The sequence below is a fragment of the Myotis myotis genome, unplaced genomic scaffold, assembly GCF_014108235.1.
Source record: "Myotis myotis isolate mMyoMyo1 unplaced genomic scaffold, mMyoMyo1.p scaffold_m19_p_6, whole genome shotgun sequence".
In the NCBI taxonomy this organism is placed as follows: domain Eukaryota; kingdom Metazoa; phylum Chordata; class Mammalia; order Chiroptera; family Vespertilionidae; genus Myotis; species Myotis myotis.
Window position 1 is genome coordinate 64,154,106 of NW_023416368.1, and position 15,592 is coordinate 64,169,697.

Genomic DNA, 15,592 nt, shown 5'->3' on the forward strand with positions numbered 1-15,592 from the left:
TACTTACATAATTAATTATATATCTATGCATTTTTCTATAAATGTTCTTATTCCTATAATGTTTTAAATATAACTTATAAAAATGGCCTTTTTATGATTAAGATAAAGATTATAAAGACCAAAAGGAGAAAAATGAAAGTATGCAAAAATACTTACCAAATAAATTGGTTTTCACAGTGATAGATAAATGTGTGTTATTTCTAAGAATTTCCATGGCTTTGGACAGCTGAATATTTTCAAAGTTTTGACCATTTACTTCTAGTATCTAAACATAAAATTATAAAATGAATATCAATATCCCAATTGACTGAAGAAAAAAAGAGAGAAATAGTTACCCTTGGAATCGGGATTTAGAAATATCATACCTGATCCCCTCGCTTCAAGCCGGCTTCAGTTGCTTTGCTGCCTGAATCGACACTGTCCACAAAGATCCCAAATCCCTTCTCTGAGCCTCCAAGTAAGATAAAAGGCAAAGGAGCTTCTCGGGATGGTTTTGTTAATGTCATCAATCTCCTTTTTGCTTTAGCTGCACATGCAATATTTAACAGCCTTAGATGTCCACCCATTTTCTGTAAGAGTTCAGAGAGAGTGGTTTCACAGACAGGCTGAATAAGATGAACTTGAAGCTGATGGTTTTTAAAATAATCACAACTATTACCTCTCTTTCCAGATTATTTTCAAATTCTTCTAGAAATCGAGTCATCGCAGGATCTCCTTCAAAGTCATTGAAGTGATTATTTACCCACAATAATACTACCCGTGTAACCTGAAAAATTAATTGTTTTCAGTTGGTTTTCTAAAAATTCAGTGCTAAAAGTTTGCAATTAAAGCGATTTCAAATTAGACATCCAAACAACCTAGTAATAGCAAATAAGAAAATAAACTAAGTACAAAAAGCTTCAGCAATGATTTTATTCATAAGGAAATGACCTAAAAATTTATACTCTGAATATTGACTCTAGATTGTTTTGCCAAGAAGGGTCTTGAATCTGTGAAGCTTACTTACTCTCAAAATATATTTGCAACAGATTACCATAAAAACAAAGCTATAGTAAAACCAAAATAAATGAATACAAGATAAAAAAGACAGAACTTTAAAAAAAAATAAAGGTAGAGGGCAGAATAGACACAAGGAATTAACAGTATTAAGTCTAGAAAGATCTACAAGGGAACAAGTTATAAAAGGAAAAAACTAGCTGGGAGTTACAGGGAGTTACAAATTACTTGTTAACATTAAGATTCAGAAACCTCTTAACACCCGTAATTCTTCAGGAAAAATGAATAGCCTTTTCTCACCCTACACATGTGTCTTCACACAGTCCAACACTTTCATATAGGCCGATATATACACTCTCAGTTATGGATTTTATTTTTTGTACCCAGCAAGAACTATGCAACATTCATTAGACTATAAGTTCCACGAGTACAACAACTTTATGTTATGTTCTGAGGGCATCCTTAATACTTATAACAATGCTTGGCATAAAGCAAATTCTCATTAAAATATTACTAAATGAAGTGAGTATAATTGCAACTTAAATATAAAACTACTTGTTTTCTCTTATATGAGTTTAATTTTCTAAATTTGAATAACAAGATAAAATAAATTTTCTATAGAATTTTTTTCAAACATTAACCGCTTAAAATGAAGAAATAAAGCACGCTATTCTAGCAGTAAAGAAAGAGATGATGGTATATAGTTAATTTTTAACCATAGTTTAAAATACTATTTATTGTTAATATGCTGTGATAAATTATAGTATAAACCTAATCACTCTTGAGTTAAATCTTGATATTTACATTAATTTTATGTCATTTACCATCACTATTGCCCAATTCTTCAAATGTAGGAAACATATAAGATGATTCCCCTTAAAACGATATCTAACTCTTGACTTTTTTATAAAATTAAAATTTTGCAGCTGAGAAGCCAAGTTGAAAGTCCACTAGCCATATTACACACTAGAAAAACGAGATTCATAAATCATAAATTGAAAACTACCACCAACAGCAAGCAACCTTTAGGATGTGCTGGCTCTACGCGAGGTACTACATAAAGAACTTTATTTTCTATTATTCATTTTCACAACAGTCCCAAACAGATGTTGATTATTCATTTTACAAGTAACTATGTGAGTGTCAGGAGGGTGAGATGGCATATAAAGTAAATGACAGAGGCAATGCCACTCAAATCAAGTTTTTACGGCTGACGAGCCTGGTTGAGATCTAGGCCTGTGACTCAGAATACGAACTGAAAAGCAATACTGTCCAAACGATCTCCCCAGGACCACACAGCTGGTTAGGAGCGGGACCAGCACCAGAGCTTGGGCTTTTCTCCTGTTCTGGACTTCCCCACCCTGCCCTCCCAAGTCTGTCTCCTGTAAATCAGACTGCACACGGGAAGAAGTACAGACTATGCTTAACTCTCAAACTTCGTAAGAGGATGTAGTTTACCATCCAGTCTAGCCTTGACACGGCTCGCAAGAGATGCTGAAAAGGGTCTGTTGAGAATTCTATTACTGGGACCTACCAGCCAGCAATGGCTGTCATGCAATGCTGCTATGGTGCCAATTTAAAAACTGAAACTTTTCTTTTATCTGGGATACACTGACCCTCTACCTGGATGATACAGATTCCTATGGAACCCAGATGGCTGGGGGTTGTGCTTCAAACACATTCTCAAAAGAACTAAAATTTAAACATTTGTCAACAATTTACTAACATTTGCATAAAAAAGAGATAATTTTAGGACTGAACCTAGCAACCTATAACAAGAACTAACATTTGTATCACTTTTGCTTAAAAAGTACACTCTCTTATTCCATTAAAATAATCTGAACGTAATTGGCATGACAAATATACTAAAGTATACTTGTTTATATATGAATATTTCATATTTAAAAGCCAAACTAGAATATATTTTCCAACCTTATCCCTGAGGCTCGGGTCATTAAACCACTCCAATAACTTCTTTCCCACTTCCATTGGGCTGGAAAGAAAAGTCCTGTAGGTCAATAGGAAGTCTTCTATGAACGTTGGATCCACCACCGAATGCTCTTCCACCAAATGCATTGTTAATCTTTCTGAGGTGCCCTGTAGCAAACAGAAGGTTTAATCACTATTCTGCAGAAATAGCATCTGAAATGTTCAAATCTTCAATATAAGACAAAGTGGGTAGTGATATATATAATTAATAAAACGGCTGTTCACCAGGAAATATAAAGACTTTTTACAACTGGTAACTTTTAAGAAAAACTATGCCTAAAAACTGGGTAGGAGGATCTACAGTTGTCATACCTGCTACTGCCAATCAAATAGAACCATATTTGTCTTACCTTGATGACGATGTGTCCCTTTCTTGTTCCAGTTCGATCAAGCTCCCGGTGTTCTTTCACCATAACAATTTCTCCTTCTTCCTCCACTTTTTGCATGTTCTTCTCTACTTGGTTGAGAATACGGCAATAATCTTGCTGGGCTATGCAGACAAACTAGAATAAAATATAAGTCACATGTTAATGATAAAGTGCTTGCAAGAGACTTAGCAGTACTAATAACTCAGTGTTTTAATTATTTAACTCTGACATTTTTCTATGTCTTTCCCATACTTTCTAATGAGTGCAGTAATGAACCTTAATCAGAATTCTCCACTTTTTAATGTAGTTCTTCCTTGCTCAAGAAAAGTTTCATTTTTTAGAATATTTATGTGCAGTTTATATTAAAAACACTAACAATTTTTAAAAATCAGGTGGTAAAATTAGGAGTCCTTTCTCATGCTTCTTCTTTGACAATTAAAAAAACATTAGTGGAGGGGAGTGGAATCTTAAGAGGATAGACATAAAAACAATCACCATTTAGTGGGTTTTAAAAGTTTGAAAAAATGTTAAAAGCAGGATTTTAAAATAAAGATGGTTTTAATAAGAAGACACTGAAATTCCATACATGGATATGTGGAATAGATATTAAAAATTTGCTAATTATATTAATAAATCATTTTAAAAAGTCTATTTTTTTAAAAAGGTCCACAAAAACAAGCCATATACTCCTAAGCTCAAATCATTATTCCTTATAACAGGTGTTAAGGGTGATCCTTTCTCTTAAAGAAAAAGTTAGCAATACACACCAAGCCATTACTCCTCCATGACCCCTAACACACACACACACACACACACACACACACACACACACACACACACATAAAATGTCAGGGCTTAGGGCAAAGCACTTAATTACATTTCTTTGCAGTTTTAAGAAAAGTTAAGAACGAATTATAGAAATCACTTATTACACAAGTTAACGAAGGCCATTGTTGCACCTGAATTTTGAAGGATTTATTCTTATTTAAGAATTCATTTTGGGATAAAAAAGCATGAACATTTCTTTTTCTCTTTTAATGTGAAAAGGTGAAAAAAAGGGGATGGTTAAATTATAGCATACATAAGATAAAATATGAAAGCCATCCAAAATCATATTTTCATAGGTCATTTAGAGTTCTGGCTTAATGTTCATGATACTACATTAAATATTTTTAGGGTGGAAAACCAAATACTGTAATATTTATAATGACATCCTCCTTCTCAGCATTTTGCAGTAACCATACAGGACTTTCTCAATTTATCCTCCAAATCATCCCATAAAGAAGGCACTACTATTATCCCAGTTGTACAGATGAGGACATAGCTGTAGCATCAGCTGCTAATTTACCCAAAGTCTCATAATTATATGCTTGCCAATTAAAAAAAAATTGTATATGCATATCAAGATCTTAGAAGGAAATATAACAAAATGTTAATTATTTCTAAGCAATCCTATATAATAAAGAGGTAATATGCAAATGGTCGTTATGCCGTGATGTGTAACGACAGATCAGCAGGAGGGCGGGGCATTGGGCTACCTGCGCAGAAAGCTATGAGCAACGGTGGGCAGGGCGGCCAGCTGAGGCAAGCCGCAGTGAGCTACTAGAGCAAATTATAACCGACTTTCATTTTTTAATATACTTTTCTATATTCCTCCCCCGCCCCCCTTTTTAACAGAAGTTGCAGGAGCAGTTCACACTTGAGAAGTACCGTATTACAAAACTGTTTCTTCCACTGAGTTGGATGATATCACTAATTTTTGTATTAAGATTTCAGAATCAAAAGTTAAAATTCAAAACATATAATTACGTTCCTTGTAAGTAACTATACATAGTTCAATTCATTTTTAAAAATTCCTTAAAAAAAACCCATTTCCATTACACTAACCCCATATATAGCGCTTAGCCTTTTTGTCTCAAAAATATTTTTATTTTTAAAACTTTTACAGAGAAGAAAAATTGTTTCCCCTATCTCCAAATAACCTTAGGTGTTATTTCTTATACTTAGTTTTAGAGAACACAATTCTATCATTTTCTCATTCATCTCCTAAAAAAGAAATACATTCCTGAGTTAAAATGACTAAGTAGGCAGAAAAAAAAATGTATTTTAAAGAGAAATGTACTAAAATTAATCTTCAAGACTAAGAATTTAAGAAAATTAAAATAAGTTTGATTTAAAATTCTCAATGTCTAGACAGATAGTTTGGGCATTTTTTTTTTTTTTGAGATATAAATGACATTCTCCAGTTTATTCCATATGCTTTTATCTGCAACTATCAGAATATGTGATTCAAACTTATGCATAAGGATTCACATCTGCACTAAATCCAAAGCTAAGGGTAGGCTTAGCACTGATTGAGTCAATGAACCAAATATATTATGAAGGACTCAGGCTCTTTTGGTCTCTCGATACAAACATTCACAGTCTGGACTTCAACCTAAAGCAACTTCCTCATGGCTCTAGGAAGCATGCCAGTGACAACTAAGCTTCAAGCTTCCTCATTCACATGCAGGAGAGTGAGAGAGAACATTGCTTCTAGTTTGGGCATTTCTTCAGCAAACTAAAATGCCATAAAAAAGAAAAAATCCCAAACTGAATTTCTAATATGGCCATACAGAGCTGATATCTAAAAAGAAATTTAAGATGAAAACATTTAGCTACATTTTTATTAGCAGATTTATTTTTGTTTTAAGAAGTTTATAGATATAGTGAGAAATTAATAGGTAAAATAGAATTTTAACTGGTAAATTCAATTTGTGAATTTTTTTGGTGAGGTTTATACTTTCAGACAGCTGTTGACACATAAAAAGTATGCATTATGATCTTGGCACTATGATCTCTCTCTCTTTCTCTCTCTCTCTCTCTCTCTCTCTCTCTCTCTCTCTCTATATATATATATATATAAAAGTCTAATATGCAAAGTGACCCCTCGGGAGTTTGACTGGGAGTTCAATCACTCACTATTACATGCACTGACCACCAGGGGGCAGTGCGGAACGAAGGAAGGCCCCGATTGGCCTTGATCACCAGCCAGGCCTAGGTACCCTACCTATGCACAGGGCCTCTAGTCCTATCTAATAATAGACAAACATGGTAATTAACCATACCCCTGCTACACTTCCCATTGGCTAATCAGCAGGATATGCAAATCAACTGCCAACAAAGACGTCAGCCGGCAGCCATGCAGCTGAAGCGAGCAGGAGGCTTGCTTGCCCCAGTGATGGAGGAAGCCAAGGTTCCCCGCCTGCCGCAGCCTGGCTCTGAGCTCCAGATGCAACAATGTTGCAATTATAGAAGCTAAACAAACCCCAGGTACCTGATTTCAGCCGGCAGTAGGCTCAGAGCTTAGAGCACCAGTGATGGTAACAGAGTTTCAATTATAGAAGCTAAACAAACCCAGATACCTGCTTTCAGCCAGCCATGGCCTCAGAGCTGGAGCCGGCTCTCAGCTCCAGTGACAGCTATAGAAGGTAAATAAATCCCAGAATAATAAAAAAAAAGAGGCTGGGAGCTTCAGTCACCCGCCAGCCTGAAAACAGCCCTCAGCCCCTCACCCAGACTGGCCAGGCACCCCTGTGGAGACCCCCACCCTGAAGGGGGTGTGACCAGCTGCAAACAGCCATCATCCCCTCATCCAGGCTGGCCAGGCACCCCTGTGGGGACCCCCCCCCCCCCGATCCAGGACACCCTTTAGGGCAAACCAGCTGGCCCTCACCCGTGTACCAGGCCTTTATCCTATATAGTAAAAGGGTAATATGCAAACTGACCCTAACAGCAGAAAGACTGGGAATGACTGGTCACTATGACACACACTGACCACCAGGGGCAGACGCTCAATGAAGGAGCTGCCCTCTGGTGGTCAGTGCGTTCTCACAGGGGGGATCTCTGCTCAGCCACAAGCCAGGCTGATGGCTGCCAGTACAGCGGTAGTGGTGGGAGCCTCTCCTGCCTCCTCAGCAGCACTAAGGATGTCCTACTGCAGTTTATGTCTGCTCCCCGCTGGCAAATGGACATCCCCCGAGGGCTGCCGGGCTGCCAGAGGGATGTCTGATTGCCATCTTAGGCCCAATCCCCTGGAGAGCAGGCCTAAGCCAGCAAGTGGTCACCCCCGAGGGGTCCCAGACTGCGAGAGGGCACAGGCCGGGCTGAGGGACCCCCTATCCCCGAGTACACAAATTTTTGTGCACCAGGACTCTAGTATAAAATAAAAACCCAGACAAGATTTTGCTTATAAAAGGCCAATGGCAGTTTATGTCACAGTATTATTTTCTCTTGGGCACATGACATCACAATTCATATTAATTGAATTAATTTTCACATTTGGTCTCAATATTTTCTCTAGTCTTTAATTAAATGTTTTTAAATAATGAATATTAACATAGTATCAGCACTGACATGTTAACTACCAAGTATTTTCCGTATGTCAGCAATTATTTTTTTACTAGCAAGTCTTTCAACTGAGTCATACTAAGATTAATTTTCACGACTTCTAAAATTAATTCCTTATCTTGTACATATTAAATAAAAACACTGCATAACTGTACCAGATCATCTTTATTAATCTATTTATACAATGTATTTTTAGAATGGGAGTTTTACTCCCATATATTTTGATGAACAGATTATCAATTATTAATGGAAAATGTTAAAATACCATCTGTATAGAACACTCTTTTTAAGAGAACATATTTCTAGAACACTTAGTTTTTGTGTAGTTCAAATAACTTTAAGGGAGATTTATTTTTAATTTCCTGGGGCAGGATAACACTAAAAGCACTAAAAGTAATAGTTCTACTTTAAGATCTTACTTATAAATCTAAAAGCTGACCTATTTATTTAGGCATAAAAGTCTTACCACAACTACAGATAATATGTTCTTTATTAAGCATAAAATAAACTTTTTAAAAATGATATTTTATACCTGGCAGTCATCCACCTTTGTTCTCATTACTCCTTTCATGTATTCTTTGTCCATGGTGGGAGAGACACCAAAACTATTTCCCATACATAATATTTCTGCTTTGCCATCTGGGTAAGTCACTTCTACAGAACCATTGAGAATCACTGACCAGGAATCCAGCTAATTAAAAAAACAAAGACAAAACAGAAAATAATATCATGATCATGCAGTTGTAAAAGACAGAATAGTCTCTACACATGATTTAGCAGACTTTTCATTCTAAAGATGGAACAAATAAGTAAAGTTAACTGTTTACCAAATTCACAGAACAAGGAACAAAGCATAGCCATGTATGTAGTACATATCTTCATGTCTAGCATAGGGTGTATGTCATTCTGATCTCTCAGTATGGCTTTGCATATTATTCTCTAAAAAGACATAAGGGGCCCTAGCTGGTTTGGCTTATGGATAGAGCATAGGTCTGTGGGGTGAAAGGTCCCAGGTTCGATTCTGGTCAAGGGCACATACCTGGGTTGCAGGCTTGATCCCCAGTAGGGGGCATGTAGGAGGCAGCCGATTAATGATTCTCACTCATCATTGATGTTTCTATCTCTCTCTCCCATCCTCTCTGAAATCAATAAAAATACATTAAAAAAAGAAGACATAAAGGGAAATTCCTTCTGTTCCCCAAAACACATGTAGTAAATAAGAAAAAGTAATCACCACTGCCTGAATAAGGAAATTAGTTTCTTCTGACAAAAGGCATATTATAAACATTTAAGTTGTAACATCTGTAAAGTTAACACATAACAATATCTTTATCAATATCATTTGAAATACTGTAAATAACTGAAAACAAAACAATGGATTTGGAATACTTTCACAAAATAATGAGCGTATCATAACTCTTATTCAAACTTGTTTATTGTTTTTTTAAGAGGGAAAAAGTAAGAACTGGCTTTCTGTTCATTTGCTGTATTGACAGAACCTCAAACAGAAACTTTTTAAGTGGAAGAACTATTTACTAACCTCTTCACCATCATTTAACACTATGGTCCCAGCTCTTTCCACCACTGCAAATACCATCACAGCACAGAGTTCTCGTCTCACTGACATTGTCATATTGGCAAACGCGGGCAACTGGTGCATAAATTCCAAGAGTTGTTCTGAAAAGAAAAGATACTCAGTGTAAAAATCACATTGTTTTTTAAAACTAGCGATCAAAAAGAATGCTCTAGGGTTCTTTATTTTTAAATGCCCTAAGATTCGACCCATTGAAAAATGTAATTACTTTAAGTATCTTTAGTACAAGTTGGCTTTCTTGCAGGTCTACAAAGATTTCTGTCGTTCTGAGAATAGAGACATTTCCTTGTTGTGTCAGGAGCAATAGTATACACTGTAATTCAAATTCTAATGGGAATTAATAAATTAATAAACTTCAAATGAGAAATTTCTATTGAAAAACGAGCTGTGATTTTATTAAGGCTTATTAAGGGGTGAAATGATGAGCTGAAATGAAATAGAGCTCTGAGAGTTCTCCGAAAGCCATTGAAGTCCATTTCAGTGCCTTTGGGGAAGTGGATGCCCAAAACAGTGAGCAGAAATAGCTACCTTCAATCTACAGATATTCCAGGATTTAGAAACCAAGGGGTGTTTTCAATGGATCAGACAATCTATGAAAAGTGGTCAATTAAAACTTTATATTGTAATATGTAAGTGACAAAATATTATTCCTTATCCCACAGATGGACAAAAAAGAAAGACATGTTTGATCACTCAACTGGCGACGCTGTGGAAGAGCACTTCTACTTTGGTGTAAGTCTAGCTGTTGAAGAGATGAATGACTTCACAGTCTTTTCAAGTCCTGTGGTCTCGATTTTTAATTTTCTGTATTACTAGGTAGATTTACTAATTACTTACTATATTCTTTCCTTACTCTTCAATATGGCTCTATGAGGTACATGATTGTTGTTTTGTTTTTTTAAATATGTTTTATTGATTTCAGAGAGAGGAAGGAAGAAGGAGAGAGAGAGAGAGATGGAAACATCAATGATGAGAGAGAATCCTTGATTGGCTGCCTCCTGCATGCCCCACACTGGGGACCGAGCCTGCAACCAGGGCACATGCCCTGACCGGGAATCGAACCATGATCTTTTGGTTCATAGGACCACGCTCAACCACTGAACCATACCAGCCAGGCTTGTGTTTTTTAAAAATCTCACAGGGAGGAAACAGACTCAAAGCCATATAATTAGGTGATAGCAATAACATGTTTCAGGACCATCTGCCTCAAGAGTTCATGCTGGACATCACAGGCAGTGAAGAAGAGCAGAAGGTGTGTGTCGGACATCATTTGAATACTTACTAGTTATATTATTTTGGGAAAATTTATGTAATTCCATTAAGGCATATTTTTCTCATTTGTTAAAAAATAATATACATATCTTTATTGGATACTCGTGAAGATCAAATACAATAAAGGTTAAGTCCTTAACACAGAGTAAATATTTAATAAATGAAAACTGCTGCTAATGTCTTTAATATATTCTTACCTTTCAAATTTTTAGCTAAGTAAAAATTCCATGATATTTTTCTTGTTTCCCACATAATGAAATTCTCCCCTTGAATATTCCTTCTATCTATTAAGATTTATGACAAATTTTATGTTGTTGTATATAGTTTGTTAATTGCAAAAACAATTGCAAATAGAACGATATATTCTATATATGAATGTATATTACACATACATATACATATACACGTATATTGCATTTCTATAAGGTCAGACTGGGTGATTTTCTCTGGTTCTGCTGGGTAATGTCTGCTCTGATTAGACCCTACGTCATCCCTCCTGTGTAAGACTTTTCATTACATAGGGTGGCTTTGGTAATCAGGCGCATAACAATCACAGGTGGTACCCAGGGACTCTGTCCAACAGGACAGTGTTCTTCAACTTGACCCAGACTGATGTGTCAAGAATTTAATTTACTGTTGCAACCGGCTTTTTTCTTTTAAATGAAGAAGAAAGAGCATTAAAGCACATCACTTACAGAAACAATGAGTAGGTGTGTGTGTGTTATTTATTCCTGGGGACAGGAATAAAGCAATTTTGAAACCACTGCAAGAGATGACCCATACTTATTACATATGGGAGGTAGGAATCATTGTTTTGCAAATGCACTGACCTTTTGGTTTAACACATAAAGGCAAATGAACACGTCATGGTCCTCTGACTAACACATTACAGCTCTGCCATTTCAGCCTCTGTTTCTTCAGCTCCCACCCACAACTCCTCAAAGTAAGGTATGAAAGTATCACCTGTAGACCACTCATTTTTTAATATATATTTTTATTGATTTCAGAGAGGAAGGGAGAGGGAGAGAGAGACAGAAACATCAATGATGAGAATCATTGATCGGCTGCCCCCTGCATGCTCCCTACTGGGATCAAGCCTGCAATCCAGGCATGTGTCCTTGACCAGAATCAAACCCGGGACCCTTCAGTCCTCAGGCTGGCACTCTGTCCACTGAGACAAACCGGCTAGGGCACATTTTATTCTTTCCTTTCCCCTAATAAAAGCCAAAGATTCATGGTCTTAAGAAAAATATGAGACCGGAAGTCGCCAGAAATGTTTTCAATTTAATATAATGTTTAGACAATAATAAAAGTCAAATTACCAACACAAGTATGATGGAACAATTTGAAGTATATGAATATGAAGTATAAAATATAATCACTAATACTTGCTATAGTGATTTAAGTGCCTTGCGTAGACATTTTTCTTGCTTTTTGGCAGATTCCTACTCCATTAGTAGATCATAAAATCAATTTGTGATATATGAGTAGTGACTAACATTAAAAAAATACAACATGAAAAAAAATACATGATGGAAAATATGTGTGCTTCACATATACTAAGGATAAATAATAAAGGAGGAAGAAAATATCTGATAATAGAAAATGTCCATAATTCTTCAGGCTCAGTTGAAAAACAAAAAATAAATAAATAGTTAACCAGATGGCATCTAAGAGTTTTTAAGACTCTCAAAGGTTCATTAATGGCATCACTGGTTTTGTGGTAACTTCTATCTTACTACTTACTATACTGGAGGTTTAGAGCAATTAAAAAAATGAAGAATTTTTATCGTCAATATTAAACAATAGATATAAAATGAAAGCATTTGGCTATAAGTGCTCAATATAAACTCTGATAATGCTACAGGGATATTACAGAGTTAAAGGTTTAGAGCAGCCAAGAATTCAGAGCTTGGAATGGGGTAGAGTCAGGCAGTTCCTAGGACATAGGAAGAGAAAAAGCCAGGGATGGGAGAAGCAGATTTTTGTTCTTCTATATTGATTGGAATAATCTATTACAATAATATGTTTTGTTTGGAAGGGAATATTGCTGTTTATGAAAAATATTAGCCATTTAAAAAAAACTTTTTTTTCCTAGTAAATGTGACACAGTGGAAAACCAAATAACTTACAAGATCAGAAACTGAAGCCAATTCAGAAAATTAGCTTACCTTATTTCCTTTGACTTAATTTTATGTAAGAAACAATATTAATATTAAAAAAAAAAATCTATGGAGTTTTTGGTACATGAAGGGGGAAAAAGAAATTCTTTGAAATCACTGATGTTTCTATCTCTCTTCCTCCCTTCCTCTCTCTCTCTACCTTAATGTGTCAAGGCCTCAAAACAAAAAATTAAATTAACAACCATCCAATCATTGGCTACCTACAAAAATTATGAGTTGGGAGACCAAAAATGAATAAAGTCCTTTCCTTCAAAGTAATGAAACAAAGGTACACTTAAGAATCTAGGGAAACCCAAAGAGAAAATTGTAATTCTTGCAGTTTTAAAAATATGAAAAAAATATTAGCAATTTCATTTGATTCAATAACACCCCCCCCCCCCCCCCCCAATATACACCATCCCTTCTTTTCTTGTGTGGATAGGAAGAGAGGCATTTAGAGAAAATATCAATTATCCAGATGTTTGTAGTTCATATGAAAGATGTCTGTTTTAACTAAATACTGGAAGATGAGCTAGATTTAACAAATAGTAACAGCAAAAGATAAGGCTAAGAATTCTCATGTGTGGTTTTATTTTGAGGAGATAGATAGAAGATCCAAGATCTCCTGGGGACCAAACAACATTCATTAGGCCTTATCTTTAATGATAATGGTTACTATTTTAAATTAAAGTATATTTGATAAGAGCAAACATCAAAATCATTGCTGCTTGCAAGAGAATTGGTATTCAAGGACATGTTATTCACTATAGATATTATATCAACAAGCACATTTTAAAAAAAGATAGCCTTGCATTATTTTGTAGGAATCAGCATAGTTCTTGCTTTCCAGAAATTAGGAGAAAGACTTCAGATATAAAGTGAAAGCCTTACATTTTTAAGAATGACATGCTACATATATTTTAACACTAGTCATCATTTTCTTCCATAACTATACTTAAAATGAACATATTCAAAAGAGAAGATACATTAGCTCACAAAAGGGTAATTTCCACATCAGTCTGCTCATAAGCAGCGTTCAGTCTAATTTAAAACGTGCTATGAGCAAGGATTCTGGAAGTCAAGTTGAACACACTTCAGTTTTATTCTCATTTTAAAACTACAATGAAGAGATTTTTAAAAAGAAGTTGGCAAAGACAAAGAGGAGAGTGAAACATAATTTTGGACACTGGAAATCAGATGCACATGCGGTATCAAAGAAAGCAAAGCCCTATGTTTTCAGGGGGTAAAACAGACCCACTCCAATTTATGCTGCAGGACCCTCAAAAGACTTAGAAACGACCAGCACCTTTGGAATGAGGAGTGGTGTATACAGAGAAGGAAATGGGCTAAAATGAGAAGGAACAAGAGGTGTGTATTTGAGAAGCAGTCAAATCCCTTACTCCAGCAAAGATGTAGGCAATAATTATCCAGAACAGGTTGAGGCCAAAGGCACACCTAGCTCCTTTCTCACTTCCTTCAGTTCTGAGCCCTTTAAGCAGAATTACTGGCTCTACCTTCCTAAAACAGCTTCCTATTCACTATCCTCCCCCACCTCCACTACCCCCGAATTCCCCTTTATTCTTCAGACTGCAATGGAGCAAGGACCTCATCTGCCTTCCTACCCACTGATGCCAGCACCTAGAAAAATGCACAGTACATACACAGAATGTGCTCAATCTAATCAAACGGTTATCACCCTATGATATTCATCTATAAGTAGCTACCAATTCCTATAAGTGGCTTTATTATATTTTAATATCTAATCCCAGGTTTTGCTTTTTCATCCTTTATTTCCTAGCCTATGCATATAGTTTAAATGATAAAAACTATTTTTCAGACATAATGTCTGTCTCCCTCAAACACACATGCAACAAGCCACTCATAGTTATGCCTATACTATGCAATCTCAATAGATTCAGTTCCTTGACTTTCTCTTCAAATACGTACTGGCGCAAAATGGGTTGGGGGAGTGATAGAACAGATAATTCGGACTCAGGTAAGTATGGTTACAGATTCTAGGCCTGTGGTGGAGAGGACTCTAAGAGAAGTTGCTCTCACTCCCAGTATGCTGAGGAGAAGCCCGAGTGCAGAAGGTGCACTCAACACACTAAACCGTTATCACACAATCCACTGTGGCCTGATGGGAGAGGTGGGGAAAGGGTAGCTCAAGGAAAGGAGAGTGGATATAAACTACTTAGCTTTTTAACCTGAGGGTGTGTTTAAAAAAAGACAACTCCCACAGCTCCTATGCTGCACCTTGACATTCTGTTGTCTTCTTCTACTCAGTCATATGGAATCAGAGCAGAAGCAAAGTCACCGACAGGACAGTTTCCCCAGGTGCCACTTGACTAATGTTTATCTGCAGAAATCACGAGCTTAATACGAACAGTGCTCACAAGAAAATTAATAGAAGTAATATTATTTGCAAGACTTTTAATTTTTTTTGCCATAAAGTAAGCTAAGAAAAGGCTTATGTGGAAAGTGTGTTTTATTTGAAAGTTTTATTTGTAGATTCTTAAAGAAATTGGCTGAGCAAAATGGACTACAAAAATATGTTTTCAAGAAATGCGACTGTTTAATTTTCCTTCTCAAGACTTTAAATGGCTCTTAGATTCACTTTCTCCTCCAAACATACCAATGTCATCGTCTGTCCGGTCAATGGGGTCCTTCTCCAGGCAGTCTCGCACGATGTCCCTGCTCATCAGAGGATCCGAGGCCCGCTCAATGTCTTCTTCATCATCGTCGTCCTCAGAATCCACTGCTGTTTCTGGCAACCCACTCAGGTCCATATCACCAGCCTCACTTTCTGTGGCCTTAACGCA

At 36.2% G+C, this 15,592-nt stretch overlaps 1 protein-coding gene across 21 annotated transcripts in view; it reads right to left on the reverse strand.

Moving 5' to 3' along the window:
• The window catches only part of RAPGEF2 (Rap guanine nucleotide exchange factor 2), a 237,367-nt gene that overhangs the window by 26,739 nt on the left and 195,036 nt on the right, over positions 1-15,592 (reverse strand). For 18 of the 21 annotated variants that reach the window (XM_036314803.1, XM_036314808.1, XM_036314804.1 and 15 more), the window contains 8 exons: positions 15,406-15,583; positions 9,283-9,419; positions 8,275-8,433; positions 3,336-3,488; positions 2,929-3,093; positions 659-766; positions 366-569; positions 157-265 (listed from right to left, as the gene is read on the reverse strand). In XM_036314803.1, coding sequence (XP_036170696.1) covers positions 157-265; positions 366-569; positions 659-766; positions 2,929-3,093; positions 3,336-3,488; positions 8,275-8,433; positions 9,283-9,419; positions 15,406-15,583 — 1,213 coding nt within the window. Of the gene's footprint in view, positions 1-156; positions 266-365; positions 570-658; positions 767-2,928; positions 3,094-3,335; positions 3,489-8,274; positions 8,434-9,282; positions 9,420-9,544; positions 10,164-15,405; positions 15,584-15,592 lie in introns of those variants that run through there. The other 3 variants (XM_036314814.1, XM_036314807.1, XM_036314815.1) reach the window with 3 other exon arrangements.